The sequence below is a fragment of the Anopheles coustani genome, chromosome 3 (genome assembly GCF_943734705.1).
Source record: "Anopheles coustani chromosome 3, idAnoCousDA_361_x.2, whole genome shotgun sequence".
Lineage (NCBI taxonomy): Eukaryota > Metazoa > Arthropoda > Insecta > Diptera > Culicidae > Anopheles > Anopheles coustani.
The window spans coordinates 47,674,511-47,688,841 of record NC_071288.1 but is presented as its reverse complement, the minus strand read 5'-3'; the positions used below and the strand labels follow the sequence as shown (position 1 = coordinate 47,688,841).

General features: G+C 43.8%; 1 protein-coding gene across 1 annotated transcript; it reads left to right on the top strand.

Moving 5' to 3' along the window:
- The first annotated feature begins 10,151 nt into the window (after window positions 1–10,151).
- Window positions 10,152–11,915, top strand: LOC131271414 (protein trunk). The gene has a single exon (XM_058272873.1). The coding sequence runs from the start codon at window positions 10,563–10,565 to the stop codon at window positions 11,424–11,426; it is 864 nt and encodes a 287-aa protein (XP_058128856.1). The 5' UTR covers window positions 10,152–10,562; the 3' UTR covers window positions 11,427–11,915.
- The last annotated feature ends 2,416 nt before the right edge of the window (window positions 11,916–14,331 follow it).

Genomic DNA, 14,331 nt, shown 5'->3' with positions numbered 1-14,331 from the left:
AATCCGTTTCACCCGACCTGAAAATGGATTGGAGCGAAAATGCAAAATTCTTACCGCTCGCCGCTGTTTTTCCGATTCCTCCACAATCCGGCCGCATGCTTCTACGTTCTCCGGTTGTGTGTGTGTGTCTATCTTGTGAGGCTTTCCCCTAAACCTTTTGTGCGTTTTTACCTTTCGGCACCGAGGGACGGAATGGCAAATATTCGCACCGCATTATTTTCCGGTCCCCGGAACGGGAAGCGTGTATTTATAAGCGCATTTTCCCTGCATTTTCCTCTCCGTAGCGGGCGCGAGTGTAAACCAACGTGCGGTTGCATATTTGTCTGCGAAGGATGTTCTTTTGTTGCTTGTTCGTAGTGTCCTCAGTAAACGACAGGTTTCTTACACTCCTCCCGGTGTTGTTCGACCCGGTTTTACATATTCTACCACCCGATGCCATATTGCGCTTAAGAAGATTATCTTATTATTGTTATTACCATATGCGTGGGTGAGGTATACTTTTTTGCCAACCCCCTTTCCTAGAACCGGTCCTTTCATCCCTTTTCCTACCCAGCTACCTACCTAGCGATGGATGATTTATTAAACGTACGGCATTTCACCCGGGACTTAATGGATAGCGTTCACCATCATTCGATGGGTGGATTACGATTGGGGGAACGAACGTTTACCCTCCCACCCTAGCGCAACCACCGGTTCAAAGGTCAGCGATGGACTACCGGCCATCTCTTCAAGATTCACCCTCCAGTGAGTCCCGCTGGTTAGCCGGTGTTGGTGTGGATAATTGAAAACGGCTCCATCGATCCGGAACCGTTAATTTGTTTTCGGTTGCGGTTTCCGGTGGCCACGGGGCAAAACTTAAGACTCCTGGTACTCTTAGGAGATTCCTGGTACTCTGCCAGAGCGCTAAGAAGCTTATGTTGTACCACAAGTTGACGCGGTGAGATTGGTACGACCGTATTCGTGGTGAATTCTGGTGATTTTCCACCCGTCGGGTACATTCAGCCCAAAGGGCTTGAGGTTCTAAACATTTGGCCAGCGTCTTAAATGGTCCGTTGAGACTTGTGTGTTGTTTTGCTCTCAAAAATTAACCTGATTTTGTACTGAGTGGAAATGTGGAGCAAAGCAATCGACAAACCTCGCACCAACAATAATGAAGTGGGCGTAATTTCATCAACCATTTTGCATAGAAATTGAAATTTATTTATTTTCTAAAGTGGTGCGAATTACGCCGAAGGGAGACGCCTGGATGTGAATTAGCTTTCCGAGGACAAATGCTCACAAAAGGATGAGCGATGCTAAACGGTTTGTAGTGGTGATGAAATGAATTTTGTTGTTAGCATAAATTGTATGCTCCACCGTATCTGCCATCTAATGAATGCTGAACGTTAGCAGAGATTTTTCATAATGAGGTAACCGATTTGTGGAAAGCATTTTTGTAAGCCCAGAATACTTGCGATTTTAGCAGAAAGTCTAAATATTGTTCCCTTGGTTTGTGGCATCATTTAATTTTTTAATTTGACTTTTTAGAATAGATAGTTTTTTTCTTTAAAAAGTTCACAACGTGGATAATGCTATCAAAAATCAATTTGATTGATTTACAATAACTAGTTTTATTGAAATATTTTCAAAAATCTTCAGAACATCAAAAAAGCTTTCTTGTTTATAAGTTTTTAGTGTGGTGTTTGTTCGTTTAAAAATAATGAACGTCTATATGTTTGCCATATAAACGGAATAATTCTATAAAAGCTTCTTATTTCTACTCATACATGTTTTTTCGAAATTCCGAAATGAATTCAAATGGATAAAAATACCCTATTAAGCCAGTTTAGCTTGTTTTAGTGTTTTAAATTAATTTTCAATGTAATTTTCAAGTATTGTACTATGGCAAAATACTTTGCTCAATACAATTCAAGCAAAGATGCAAAAGATTGGTTTTTGTTTGTTTTGTGTTAATTAAATTTGATTTAAAATCACTGGCAAAAAGAAGAGTTTGAAAAGATAGTGTCTTTAACAGATATTTTCAAGCAGAAAAGCAGCAATATAGAGTTTGATGCGCAAAAATACCAATAATTGCGTTTCTACTGAATAAAACAAATTACTGTAATAAGTGGCCTAATTTACTGTGCGTTTAATTGACTGAATAGTCTGAACGCTCCTTTCCGAGAACATTTCCCCCCTTCCTTACCCAACCCCGTCCATGAACGCATGCAACCATGACGGTATGAAATATTTTCACAGTCAGCAGAGTTCATTAGCAACGGTCTCTATTTTGCCTGCAATGCCTTTCATTCCTCGACGATCTAGTGAATGTTAACAGAGCCGGAGGGATGCTGCACCGAACCGACCATACTGGGTGGCACAAATCACAAATTTAATATCAATTAATTCCACATTGTTTGTTGCCATCAAACGCACCGTTTGAGTCCAAAGGACATCCTCAAGCAAGCGTACATTCTGATGCTAATTAAGGAAAAACACAAGGGTAAAGTGAAAATTAAATTGCGACAGTAATAACTTCATTTGCATCACTTCCGGCTAGCCGTTGGCGGGTGGAAAATTCGATACGCCCATCTTCCTTGTTGCTCTGGTCCGTTTTCGGGGTTTGCCCATTCGATGGAACCGGTTATAGAATCCACTGTAGGAAGTTTCACAGGACATAGGACAGGCTCGAGATACGGTTCATATGTGGAGCGGAACGGAATGTCAAAACGAGTGGAACGTGCCGGTGTCGTAATGATGAGGATGGCACTGGTGACGACCCTCGTGAAAGCCGTGGAATGCTTATAATGAAGTTGCTACCTTCGTGTTGACACTGAAAAATTGATCAAAAACGTGTCGTTATGAAGAATAGACAAAGTGCTCTTAAAGCTTTCCCGTTCCTGTTAGAAGGGGTTTGAAGGGAATAACTGGAAGGCACGTGGAAGCATGGGAAAAAAGGAAGTGAACATCTAGGAAACGGGAAATTTTTCCCATACACATGGTACAATGACCAAATACAAAACGGAACGCTTGAATCTGCAGGAAGATTCTCTTCTAATTCACAACAACACATCCTTTACACGCCACTTGTTTTTGATAACTGAAGTGTGCCTATTTTAACAATGCGGTCAGCAACAACCATAGTGACCCGGGATGGACATTGGATAGTAGACAAAAAAAACAAGAGAGAAAACAAACACACAACTCGCAAAAACGATTGTTAGTATGTTCCCGATTTCAGGGATATGAAAAGAGAAATTCCGGGTGAAAATATTCCGCATCGGTGGATGTGTAAAAGGTGTGTGTTTATCTTCTTTTCCGCAGTTTTGAAGCGTTTTTCTTTATCGTTCCTGCAGATCGTACCTTTGATGTGGTTTGGTTTAAAGGTGTGTCCGGGTTGAATATTTTTATAATATTTATTATCACAACACGTTACGAAGATCATGATTTTTCTTGTTGCTGAATATAATAAATAGAAACAGATAGATAATACAAAAATTAATCGGTAAAAACTATTAGAGTATTAAAGCGTGTGTGTCTGTTGGAAAAGTTACATCGTTCAGAGTTTTAATTCAACTCTCCTTAATATTACTTTAAACTAAAGTATAGAATTAAAAATTTTAATTTGAAATAACTGAAAAAAAAACACGCAGAACACCACGCATATTATTGTGCTTCAATACGGAATGTGCTACATTAAAGAAAATGTTATAGCATTAGTGTCTGGCGAATAAAGACGTTTAAAAATTGTCCTGCCCGAATGTGACATATTTTCAATCAGATTAAGAACTCCCGTACCACAAAGAAGCAGCGTTCCCTTGGGCGACCAAGGGGACAACGTCGACTACAAAGCATCTGAAAAATGGAACCTGTCACCCGAGACGCATCGTCTCGAAGGGCACAAAATCCTTAAGATTCTACCGTCAGCATCGCAGTGTTGGGTCCAACGTTAATCCACCAACAATAACATCTCAATTAGTTGCGACATCCGTGACACGCGTAAACGCGCGCCAGCAAGGTTCCTGTCACCGGGTTTTTTTTTCCGGCGTGTCCGCAAATCCTAGCACCCATTTGTCAATACATGAAGAATCTCTCCCGCCCGTACACACCGTATCAGTGTATTAACTTTTCGCAATTGATTTTGTCGCATCCAGTGCGGTAGGAAACGGTGAGAAGGGGGGATGGCAGTGCATTCTTGCTGCGATTTGATTTTCTTTCACTGCTCAAGAGTACACAAGGACAGTGGTCGGTTTTGGGGATTTATTTTCGATGTAAGGTGAAGATCAAAAAAGAAATATATGGCAACAGCAAATCTCCCTTGCCAAACTGCTAGCCGATCGTTGGAGTTGCTTGTCCTACCGAACTGTTCCAATAATCTCCCATTTTCCGGGGGAGAAAAAATAAACTCTCACAGCTCGGACACCCTTCTTTCCATAGGGGAAATCTTGTTTCTTCCACACGACTTGGGCATTTGGTGACATTTGCGGTAAATTCCTACATGTCACCCTCGGACGGGCACGGTATGGGTGAAAATTCCTTCCTACACTGCGCGTGGGATACGGATTTCCACTTCACGTTGTTTAACATTGGTGGCAAGTGTGTGGGCGTATAATTGAAATTCCTTACAGGACACGCCAGACTGAGCTGAAGGAACAACGAAAATCGAGAAGCAATTTCACCATCTCCAGCGGGATTCCTGAGAATCATCGAACCGTGGCCAGTTTAACGGACGGGCATGAAATTATGCCAATGATGCGGTGTGTAATTAGGTGTTGGACGAAACGAAACCGCTGCCCGGCGTTCGTTAGTTAGCGACTTTTGACCCCGCTAGGAATCTGTGGCAATATCGAAACAGGCGCCGCTGGACGAAGTTTTCTTTCTTCTAGCGGGCTCTTTCGACCTCGACTCATGGTGGAGAGATCGGTTACTCTTCGAAGAATATGATAATTAATTAATATGAAATTGAAACTTTCCACCGGTATGGATAATCAATTTTCTTGGACGTTGCAAACGAAAAAAAGGGAAAATTACCGTAAAGAATGCTTAAATGAGAGCTGTGCAGGCAAGGTTGTCGATGCGAAAAAGGGAAAAAATGAAAAATCAGTCACTCGCACAGCACTTAAAAGCGAAAAATTGTAAGATAGTGGAAAATCTGGCCCGTAGTTCGGACCTGATGGATGCCGCGAGGAAGCACCGAGCTGGCCGGCCCAGCTGGCAGGCGAAAGATTCATGGAATTTTTAATAAACATTCTAATGGAAGCTTTAATGTACGTCGAGGAAGAGTAGATAATTGGAAAAACGGACAAAATGAGTCGTGATGCGGTGATATAATAAAGGCACTTTCGCTCTTTGACTTTTGAGGGATCATTAGCAGGTGCTTCTGGGTAGTGGTTTAACAACGAAGATCTTTCCTTATTCGTTGTCCAATATGGTATATACAGTTTGAAGATAACCTAATCACGTGCTACATGATGCGCGTTAAAAAGAAATTTCATATTGACTTTATTTCCATAACCATAAATTGCACAACTTATTAAACTTAACAAGACTCAGCATGAAAATGGATAAATTATGTTGTTCAGTTAAATTTAGAAAGCATAACATCATAGCTTAAATAATAAAAGTACTAACCAAACTATAATATGAAATCTACTTATTATTATTATATCTAACTTTTCCTCATAAAACTTGATACATCTTGATTACCTAACAGCGACTGACGAAGGATTTTCCAAACGTCTCTCGTGTATGGCTTCCCGAGTACGCGTGATGCAAGTGGACGAGAATAAAGAAAACTCCATCCCATCATTGCACGGCATTAATCCTCGCCAACCGTTCGATTATCCTTTTGTCATTATGTAGCTTCACCTACATCCTAGCTACAGGCAGACCGGTAAAGTATAAAGAAAGAATGGTGAAAAAATAAGAAATCCCAATCAACCATTGTTCTGTGGCAAGCGTACATTCATGGTTACTGCTTTAGAATTTTCCACATTGGCCAAAACCGGTCTTGTTGGTGGGAAAGGTCTTTCTCTTGAAATGTCCCCACCGCCCATACGTAACCGTCTCGGTGGAAATCAGGAGGATTTATGTCTGCCAACCATGAACAATGTTTTGTCAAGGACAGTGTCATTGTTAGTTGGTGTGGTTTGAGCAACTGGAATGTTGCTTTCTTTCCGATGCACCACGTTGGTAGAGATGGAGAGTAATTTTACGTCGTTGTGATTACTTGGTAGGTCACCAAATTGAACATTGTGCGAAGGTTCTTTAGGTAAAGACCTTGGATGGGAAATATTTCTGTTCCATGTCGTGCCGGTTTACAAGCCTCTTGTAAAAGGACCCCACGAGGGACGAATGCACTTGACAGTCTGGATCGTCCTGCCTGGCGCTAATTTGTCATCACGTGAACTCATCAAAACACCGATTTTAACGACCAGCATCATTAGCATAATCACTGGCAGCGTCACGATCAATTGACTTTTCCACAAGGCGTCACGTATCAGCGCCTGTCGGTGCCGAATCGCACAACTTTCCCAGCCAATGCAACAGATTGCATGCCCGGTTCCGGGTGGGAATTTTCCTCCTTCTACTCAACGACGTAAAAGGGATGGCACGGAAAATACAACGGGAGAAATGGAAAAAAATCAAATCCCGCTGTTTGCTGTGAGGGTATCGGTTTTAAAATGAAAAACAGGTTCGATTCGACACCCTTGCGCAACGTTCCGGAAGGGGACCGATTCCGATGTTTTTAGAAGGCTAATTGAGCGCAGCACGACCGACGGGTCGGGAGTTGGGAATGTTTGCCCGCGTAAACAAGGGTGGCAGATTGAGTCGTCTTTCCTTTGCGAAAGGGGTTTGGACGGAGGGTTTATTGAAGTGAGGCAGGGATGTTCTGTTTACGTTCATACATAGTTAGGTGTTGCTGGTTTGGGCTCGAGTGTCTTGTTTTATGGATTTGTTCACAAAGGATGTTTTAATGGGGAGCGGATCTCACTAATAGTTACGATTATGATGATTGTAGGTATCTGTTGTTGTTCAAATGATTAGAGTGTTGTAGTTCAAATTGCCTATCTGGCCTACAATGAATAGTCAAACTGAAACTCAACTCCATGAACCTGTTTTTGAAGACATGTTTGAAATTAGTTTTAATGAGTTTTCGATTAAATCTTTCTAATATAAGATACATAAAAATCTGAATAGTCAGTTCAAAATATAAATGATAAAAGATGAAGACAGAAGAAGTTTTTCAACGATTTTTCGTAAAAATGCAAAAAAACATTTTTGTTTATAAGACAGCTATTAATACGATACCAAAAACCAATAAAACAGATAACACTAGAACCATAACTTTATCTCAACCGATACTTTGAGCAAGGGCATGAAATCGAATAAACTAACCAATTTACTAAACTAGTCGGGTAGGTTTAGGTTAAAATTAACCAGTTTCGACCAAGTTAAAATGGCAATTTATGTTTCGATCATATTGTTCTGTTTGCTACAAACATCCACGAACAGAACACTTTTTATTATTTATAGTAACTATTTATCATAAACAGCATGAATTCTATTCGAATTTTCAATTCCGTTGCTCTACATCAGTTATGAAGCGCTGAAGAAAGAGAAAGAAATTAATTTTTGTCTTCAAATGGCTGTGTTTCCAAAGTGTATCGATTGCCGATTTATTTTCTTTACATCATCATTCAGCTTAAATGTACATTTTTAAAGTTATTGAGTTGATTCCAATATAGAATTGCAGAATTTATGCAGCATAACACCGAACGCACAAACCCTCCAATTAGCGTTCCATGGAGGCCGTCGGTCTTCGTGTCGCAAATTCGTACGAAATCACTAGGTTTGCAGGGCCTGATGAATTTAATTAGCCCAATCGTAGTGGTTAGACCTCCGCACAAATAAACAATCCGACGCGATTCCAAAGCAGTGACTAATTTGCAGCGTGAAATATCAACGCACTGAAACGGACGCTATTAATTTTCCCAATCGTACGTTTCGTCCGCGTTAGATCTGCAATTGTACGATTGTGTCGTGCGGCAAAGGTATAAAATTATGCTCAAACCGGATGGGCGAAGCGGTGACCGTGCTTTTTGTAGGCGCCCATTTCCTTTTGTACCTTCCATGCACCCCACTTGACAGAGATTTTACATTTGATTTTCCACGGCTGTTTCCGGGTATCACGTGTGAAAAGTAATGAATTTAATGAAACCCTACCACCCTGATGGGTGACTTACGCCCCTAGCAGGGTGGGAAATTATTATTTGAAAAATTACATTAGTAAATGGGAAAGGTGGTTCCGGCTCCGTGGTGGGCTAAGGTATGTGTGTCGGTCCGTTCCACCGTTCTAGGAAATCAATTTCCCATCGTATCGGAGAAGGCCCCTTGAGGAAACGAAGTCTAGCCTTGACTAACTTGGTGTGTTGGAAGAGTACAAGCAAGCGTCGGTAGAAGGATGGATGAATGGATGGAACGGTGGATAAGAATCGAATTACTCCAAGATCTCTTTGAAGGCGCGCGTGAGATGGGGAAAAGGTGCCAGGCGGAACCATTCAGACAGCTCCCATTTTCTAAGCTGATCGGTCGTACCATGGGGGGAGAATGTCGTTGGACTGCCACCCAAAGGTAATGGTGCCTGAAGATTAAATTTATCCTTAAATCCTGCACCGTGGCACATGTGGATGGAGAAGCAATGGGTAGCGTCTGCCTTAACGTTCTCCTACGGTCTGCGTGCTTTTAAGAGAGCGCTAGAGGGGGGTTAGGGAGTGCCTATAATTCTATTTTGCGAGCTATAGAGATCGCACATCCTCCAAGCCGAATGCCTCCATGGTGAGAAGAAACGTGCCTGCGTGCGATAGAATCGAAAATCGATGGCAAATCAGTAAATTCAATATTTTGTCAAGCTCCTCGACACTGTTACCGCTTCCGCCAGGGGTTGGGGAGGAAGCAGCTTCCGTTCCCATTCTTCCGTTCTCGTGCGCCATCAATGGTTCGGGTGGATCTGCGACAAGATTTTTGAAGTGAAACTAATCCGATCAAATTTGTTAAGAAACTCGTGATGTTCGGTATCTCATTGGCAACCTTAATCTCGTGCACTGGCATCGTATTTTGGTTTCCCAGCATAGGTGGAACTCCAATCTTGTAGAATTCCTTTTAGCGTGTTCCCGATTGGATTGTTTTCGTTTGGGAAATCAAAAACGACACGCGGTCGCCAAATTCTGGACTGCTTGGGCGATTCTCTGCCTGTCGAAATGTGCTGGGCGGTCACCGTAAATCGTTACGGACACTTTAGCTACCGACACTTTAGCTGCCACAAAGTTAATGTCTTGGCATTGTTTCCGCGAACCACGGGGGCCAAGGATCCTTATGCTTACCTGTGCAGGGAAGGAGATTGTGGCATTAGTTGGTGTTTAACCGAACAACAGCAAAAGACACTACTCAAACCCTACTGCACTAGAGGATATCGTTCTCAGTTGTGTTCGCTGGCAGTGGAGCGTCCACGTAGGCAACCGCTTTGGGCTTCGGATGGAAATGATCCGTACCTGGCCGCAGTTCGGTGGTGGCCGCGCTCACAAAGTGAAACGTCAAAGTCGTTTGCAAAGTAAACAAACACCGCCCTCCCTTCGCCCGCAGTGCCCAACCCACACGGTCCGGCTCAGCCAGCAGCAAGCCGTAGGGTATATAATAGGGTAGCCCTTTCTGATGTCCCCTCACCAGGCCAGGTTGGTGTTGTTAGTCGTTTAGGCATCGCACAAATGGGACAGGTAGGCAGCGGTCGACCAGAGAAACGGCTACCAAAGGCGGTAGCAGCAGACAGGTTGACGAAACCTGTGCCACACTTTACGCGGGACCCTACCGAGGACACTCACACCGATTGGCAGGCACACGGGCGCGGACGGGCAGGCAGAAAGGCGGGCGGTATTGTTGGGATGCACACGCGCTATCGATCGCACACATAGAAGGCGCACCAACGATCGACATTATTTCTCCCTGCGCAGTGGTAGGTGACCAGATGGTTTGGCCAGGTAGGTGACGGTGCAATTTAGGGAAAGGGACAAAATTCCACACCGGGTGCACGCTACGGTAAGGGAGGGAGCGAAATCGCACCATGGTGGTGCTATAAAACCCTACACACACGATCATTACCCCTTGTTGGCATCGCCAGTGAGTTGTCAGTCTGCCAAAGAATTCGGCACCAGCAAGATCGCGACGAGTGCGAAACGTGCGCAAGGACGATCGGAACCAGTAGTGCACCAGGTGCCATAAACGAGGGAGAGATAAAACACAGAAAACACAATCTAAACGACCAGCTTACTAGCGAAAAGTAGTAACGCTAAAAAGGGAAACGGTGACAAGACACATAGCGGTGTCCAGCGCAATATCTGCTGCCTCGTGGGGACATTGAAAAACCTCGTAGGAAAAGTTGTTCGAAGAAAGCCGTCCGACCGCCTATGCGTGCGTGGTATGAGTGTTTGCTGACAGTGTGTACGACGTGACGACAGTGTGAGACGGAGAGAGTGGGAGAAAGAGAGCGAGAGAAAGAATTCCAGAATTTTAGGCCAAGCAACCGGATCATGTTTCTACGGGCCCTGTGCGCCACGGTGTTGCTGATGGTGATGGTAGTGCTGCTGCAGTGTGATGGCCGAGCGCTAAAACGAGGCAGTTCCGAGCCGGACGACGGCTACAGCTTCCTCCGGAAATCGTACAGTGACGAGGGAAACTGCGAACAGCTGCCACCACCGGTGCTGACGGAGATCCTGGGCCCGGCGTTCAACCCGCGGTACATGAGCATCGAGGAACCTCCGGTGGCCGACGGCAAGCAGCCCACCGTCGGGGAGCTGGCGAATCCGGCCGGCAAGCGGGACGCGGAACCGTTCCCACCGTTCTACGTCGACGACAAGTACTCGCTGGAACTAAGCCACAAACCGGCCTGGGAGGTGAAGCACGTATCGGAGTCGATTCCACACGGTGCTGCCCCGGGAGCTGCCCGCAGTCGGCGCGACCTCTTCAACGACATCCTCGATACGCTGGAACCGCTGGACGAGGCGGACGGGGCGCTGGCACCGGACGCACGGCAGACACGCTCGTTCGGAAGCAAGGGCCGATCGCGCAAGGGCGGCAGTTCGCCGATCGGTGGTGGCAGTCCGAGACCGTGGGAATGCGAGGCCAAGATACGGTGGATCGATCTCGGATCGGAGTACTTCCCGCGGTTTCTGCGCACGGTAGAGTGCACGCGGCAGAACTGCTGGTACGGCCACTACTCCTGCCAGCCGCGATCGTTCACCGTGAAGATCCTGCGGAGGCGCACCGGCGAGTGCGTCCAGAGCGATCGGTTACGGCGCATCGGCGTGGACGGGCTGCCGGGCGAGCTGCGGGAGCTGTGGGTATGGGAGGAACGGGCCGTCAACTTCTGCTGCGACTGTGCACCGGCGTTCTGAGCAACCCGGCGCGCAAAGTTCTCCGTCCCATCGGGGAGCGTCCCATGTTCGCCTCCAGTCCTTGCTGTTTTAGTTTTGTCATTATTTAATACTCGTTTATTATACATTAATCGTTGACGCACTGGTAAATCTTAATGTTGACATTTGGATAAGTGGCAAAAGATTAGATTCGTAGGTTCGCGTAGGTCCTGTGTACATATTAGGTAGGTCCGTCCATAGCCGTTAAGGAACCCGAATGCCGTCCGTGCCTCCCGGGGGCACCGACTGCATTCGGGAGGGAAGAAAAAACAGAGCGAAAGAAAACACCGAGCATTCGAACGAGTCAGAACGATCTGTACATACACCGTAAACGTAATGATTATTGTCTCTTTACTTTACTTTATGATGTCCTGTTGTTGTGTGGAGGAAGCGAGGGGGTAGCACATTTGTGTTTTGGGTAGCGCGGGAATGGGAAATAAACACCAAATATGGTTCAGTGTCGAGAATAACATGAAACAGTGTGTATGATGCGTTCCTTTTTTCCCCTCGCCCTGTGTGCAGTTTCACGAGAAACATCGGAGCCGGCATTGCCGTCGGGGATGTTTTCCCAGCAAGTTTTCTACCCGAAGGGACGTATTCGCTTTGTTTTTTCCTTTTTTCTCACAGGTCACTTTAGTAGGGTAGCTGGTTTACATACACACACACATATGCTACCGAACTCCACGAGTTTTCGTACGGCGTATGGCCCGTTCCGTCGAAAGGAAGTCAAGTGATGCGATGCGCCAACCCGGTAGCCACCCGAAGGGGGTATTTTCGCACCCAACCCACGGCGCGGGCGTGGAATTTGATTTTCCACCACTTACGTTTCCCCATTTTCAACATTGTGCTGCGTACTCACCCTTTTTCCTCTACTCCTTTTTCAAGGGCTAATTTCGTCACTCTCGATGAGTTTTGCATAAATATTGAAAATTAGCTTCATCGTTGATATTTTATTTTCGTTCGGTTGAAAAGCGAAAATCGCTGCTGGTTTGTGACAATTTTCAAAGTCAATGCATATTCATAAACCGTGTCGGATGGTAAGGAACTAGTGGCAGCTGTTGACATTGTTCAAAAACATAAAGTGATTTGCCCTCAGTCCAAAACGATTTAGGGACCAACGAAAAGCTGTATGTTAACATATTCTAATTATATTGAATGTTTGTGCATCCGATGAGACTGCAGCCTATATTATAAATAATAAATGTTCAGAAGAGCTCTATACTGCATAATATTGCGAAATATTTATCGGTTTGCCTAAGTTTCAGCGAAAAATTACAAAAAAAAGTTAATACTTATGTTTTATTAACCATCAATATGCTTTTTGATAATTGTCTTCGTCTCATCCATTTTAGTAACATGTTAAAAACAAATGTTGTATAATTTGTTATTTATGAAACTTGAATCCACCTTTTTCCTGCCGTATCGTAGGGAACTATTTTCTAATTTTTTATTCTAAACTGAAACAGAAGACGATTTATGAAAGTGTTACAATTTAAACACACACGTTTAATTTTGATCTTATTTATTTATCATCTTATCATTCTTCTGAAGCTCTTTAAAAGTACCAGAAAATGGTCTCTTCACTTTTAAAGTTATGCAGTGTGTTTTCCCGAGGTGAAGTTGTATATTTTTTCCAATTTCAGTCGCAAGTAAATAATCTGAACAAATGGTTGCGCAAGAAATCTTCATTGCTGTATCGTAAGTTGTGATATTGGTGAATATTTGACGCAAAAATGTTTATTATATTTTCATAAAAAACGCATTTCTCTTTAGTGTCCAGTGAAAACATACTCAGTTGCTCGAATTCTACGACGAAAAGCGACAAGCCTTCAGCGCGCTGTGATACCACAAGCCGTCGTAATGTCGCATTATTTATTCATACATAATTCCGTATGTTTTAATGGAAAAAGTCTTACCGCAGTCGGTTGCGGATACTTCATCCCTATCTTCCCTTCCCAGCGTTTGGATTTTTCTCATCCCTCCCAAGCAAACGGGAAAGTCAGCCACCTCCCTTACAATCACTACGGAGACAACACCGATTCCCGGAACGACGCATTAGCATATCTCAACAATGTGCAGCAACTAATGGTCTCTTCTACTGTGGTAGATCCGGAATGGAACGCCTGTGGGTCATTCTGACATCGCGAGTTCCCAAGCAAAGGATTTACGCCGGGCCCTCGGTCTAGTATAACAAGCAAATACCGGATACTGGGCCGTTTAACGGAGCAAATATTTTATCGTATCAATTACACGCCAAATCGGATGAGCAAACTATGGCCGATGTCGCAACGACCTGGTTATTACCATTATCGTCTCCGGTTACACATTTCGCTACCAGGTGGCGGAACACGGGTCGAGGTTTGAGGAATCATAATTGAAAGCAAAACGCCAACCTTATACTGATGCATGCGAAACAAATATAAGGCAGCATAACTCTAAGGCGGGAATTGATGCCTACACACCGATGTTGATAGTTTTTTTTCTGTAGAAGCATGCCGTAGGATATGGTGTCGGTTACACGTTTGTTTACGGAATGTTTTGATACGGTGGGAAAAGCATTTTCCGTGTTGAAAGTTGTTTAAGACTTATGCCTCTTGTCTGTTTGTTCAGGTTTGAACAGAGAGTTGGATTGGTGTTTTACATAGTATTAATTTAAAATTAATTTCATATCAAAATTTGGTACTAGTAATTTTATATCAAAAGAAACGAGTGTCACAATGTGGAATAGAAAAGTGTCACAGAACGTGCGAAATGGGGAAATGTTTCGAGATAAAATATTTAAAAAAAATCTAAATCAACACTTAATACGGAGACAATCCATATTCGAATTGTACGTGTATCATTATTTATTTTCAATTGTTTTGAGATTTTGGCCATCATTGATATT

Excerpts from the sequence above, each read along its gene's own strand:
- LOC131271414 (XM_058272873.1), top strand. The coding sequence starts at position 10,563 with ATGTTTCTACGGGCCCTGTGCGCCACGGTGTTGCTGATGGTGATGGTA.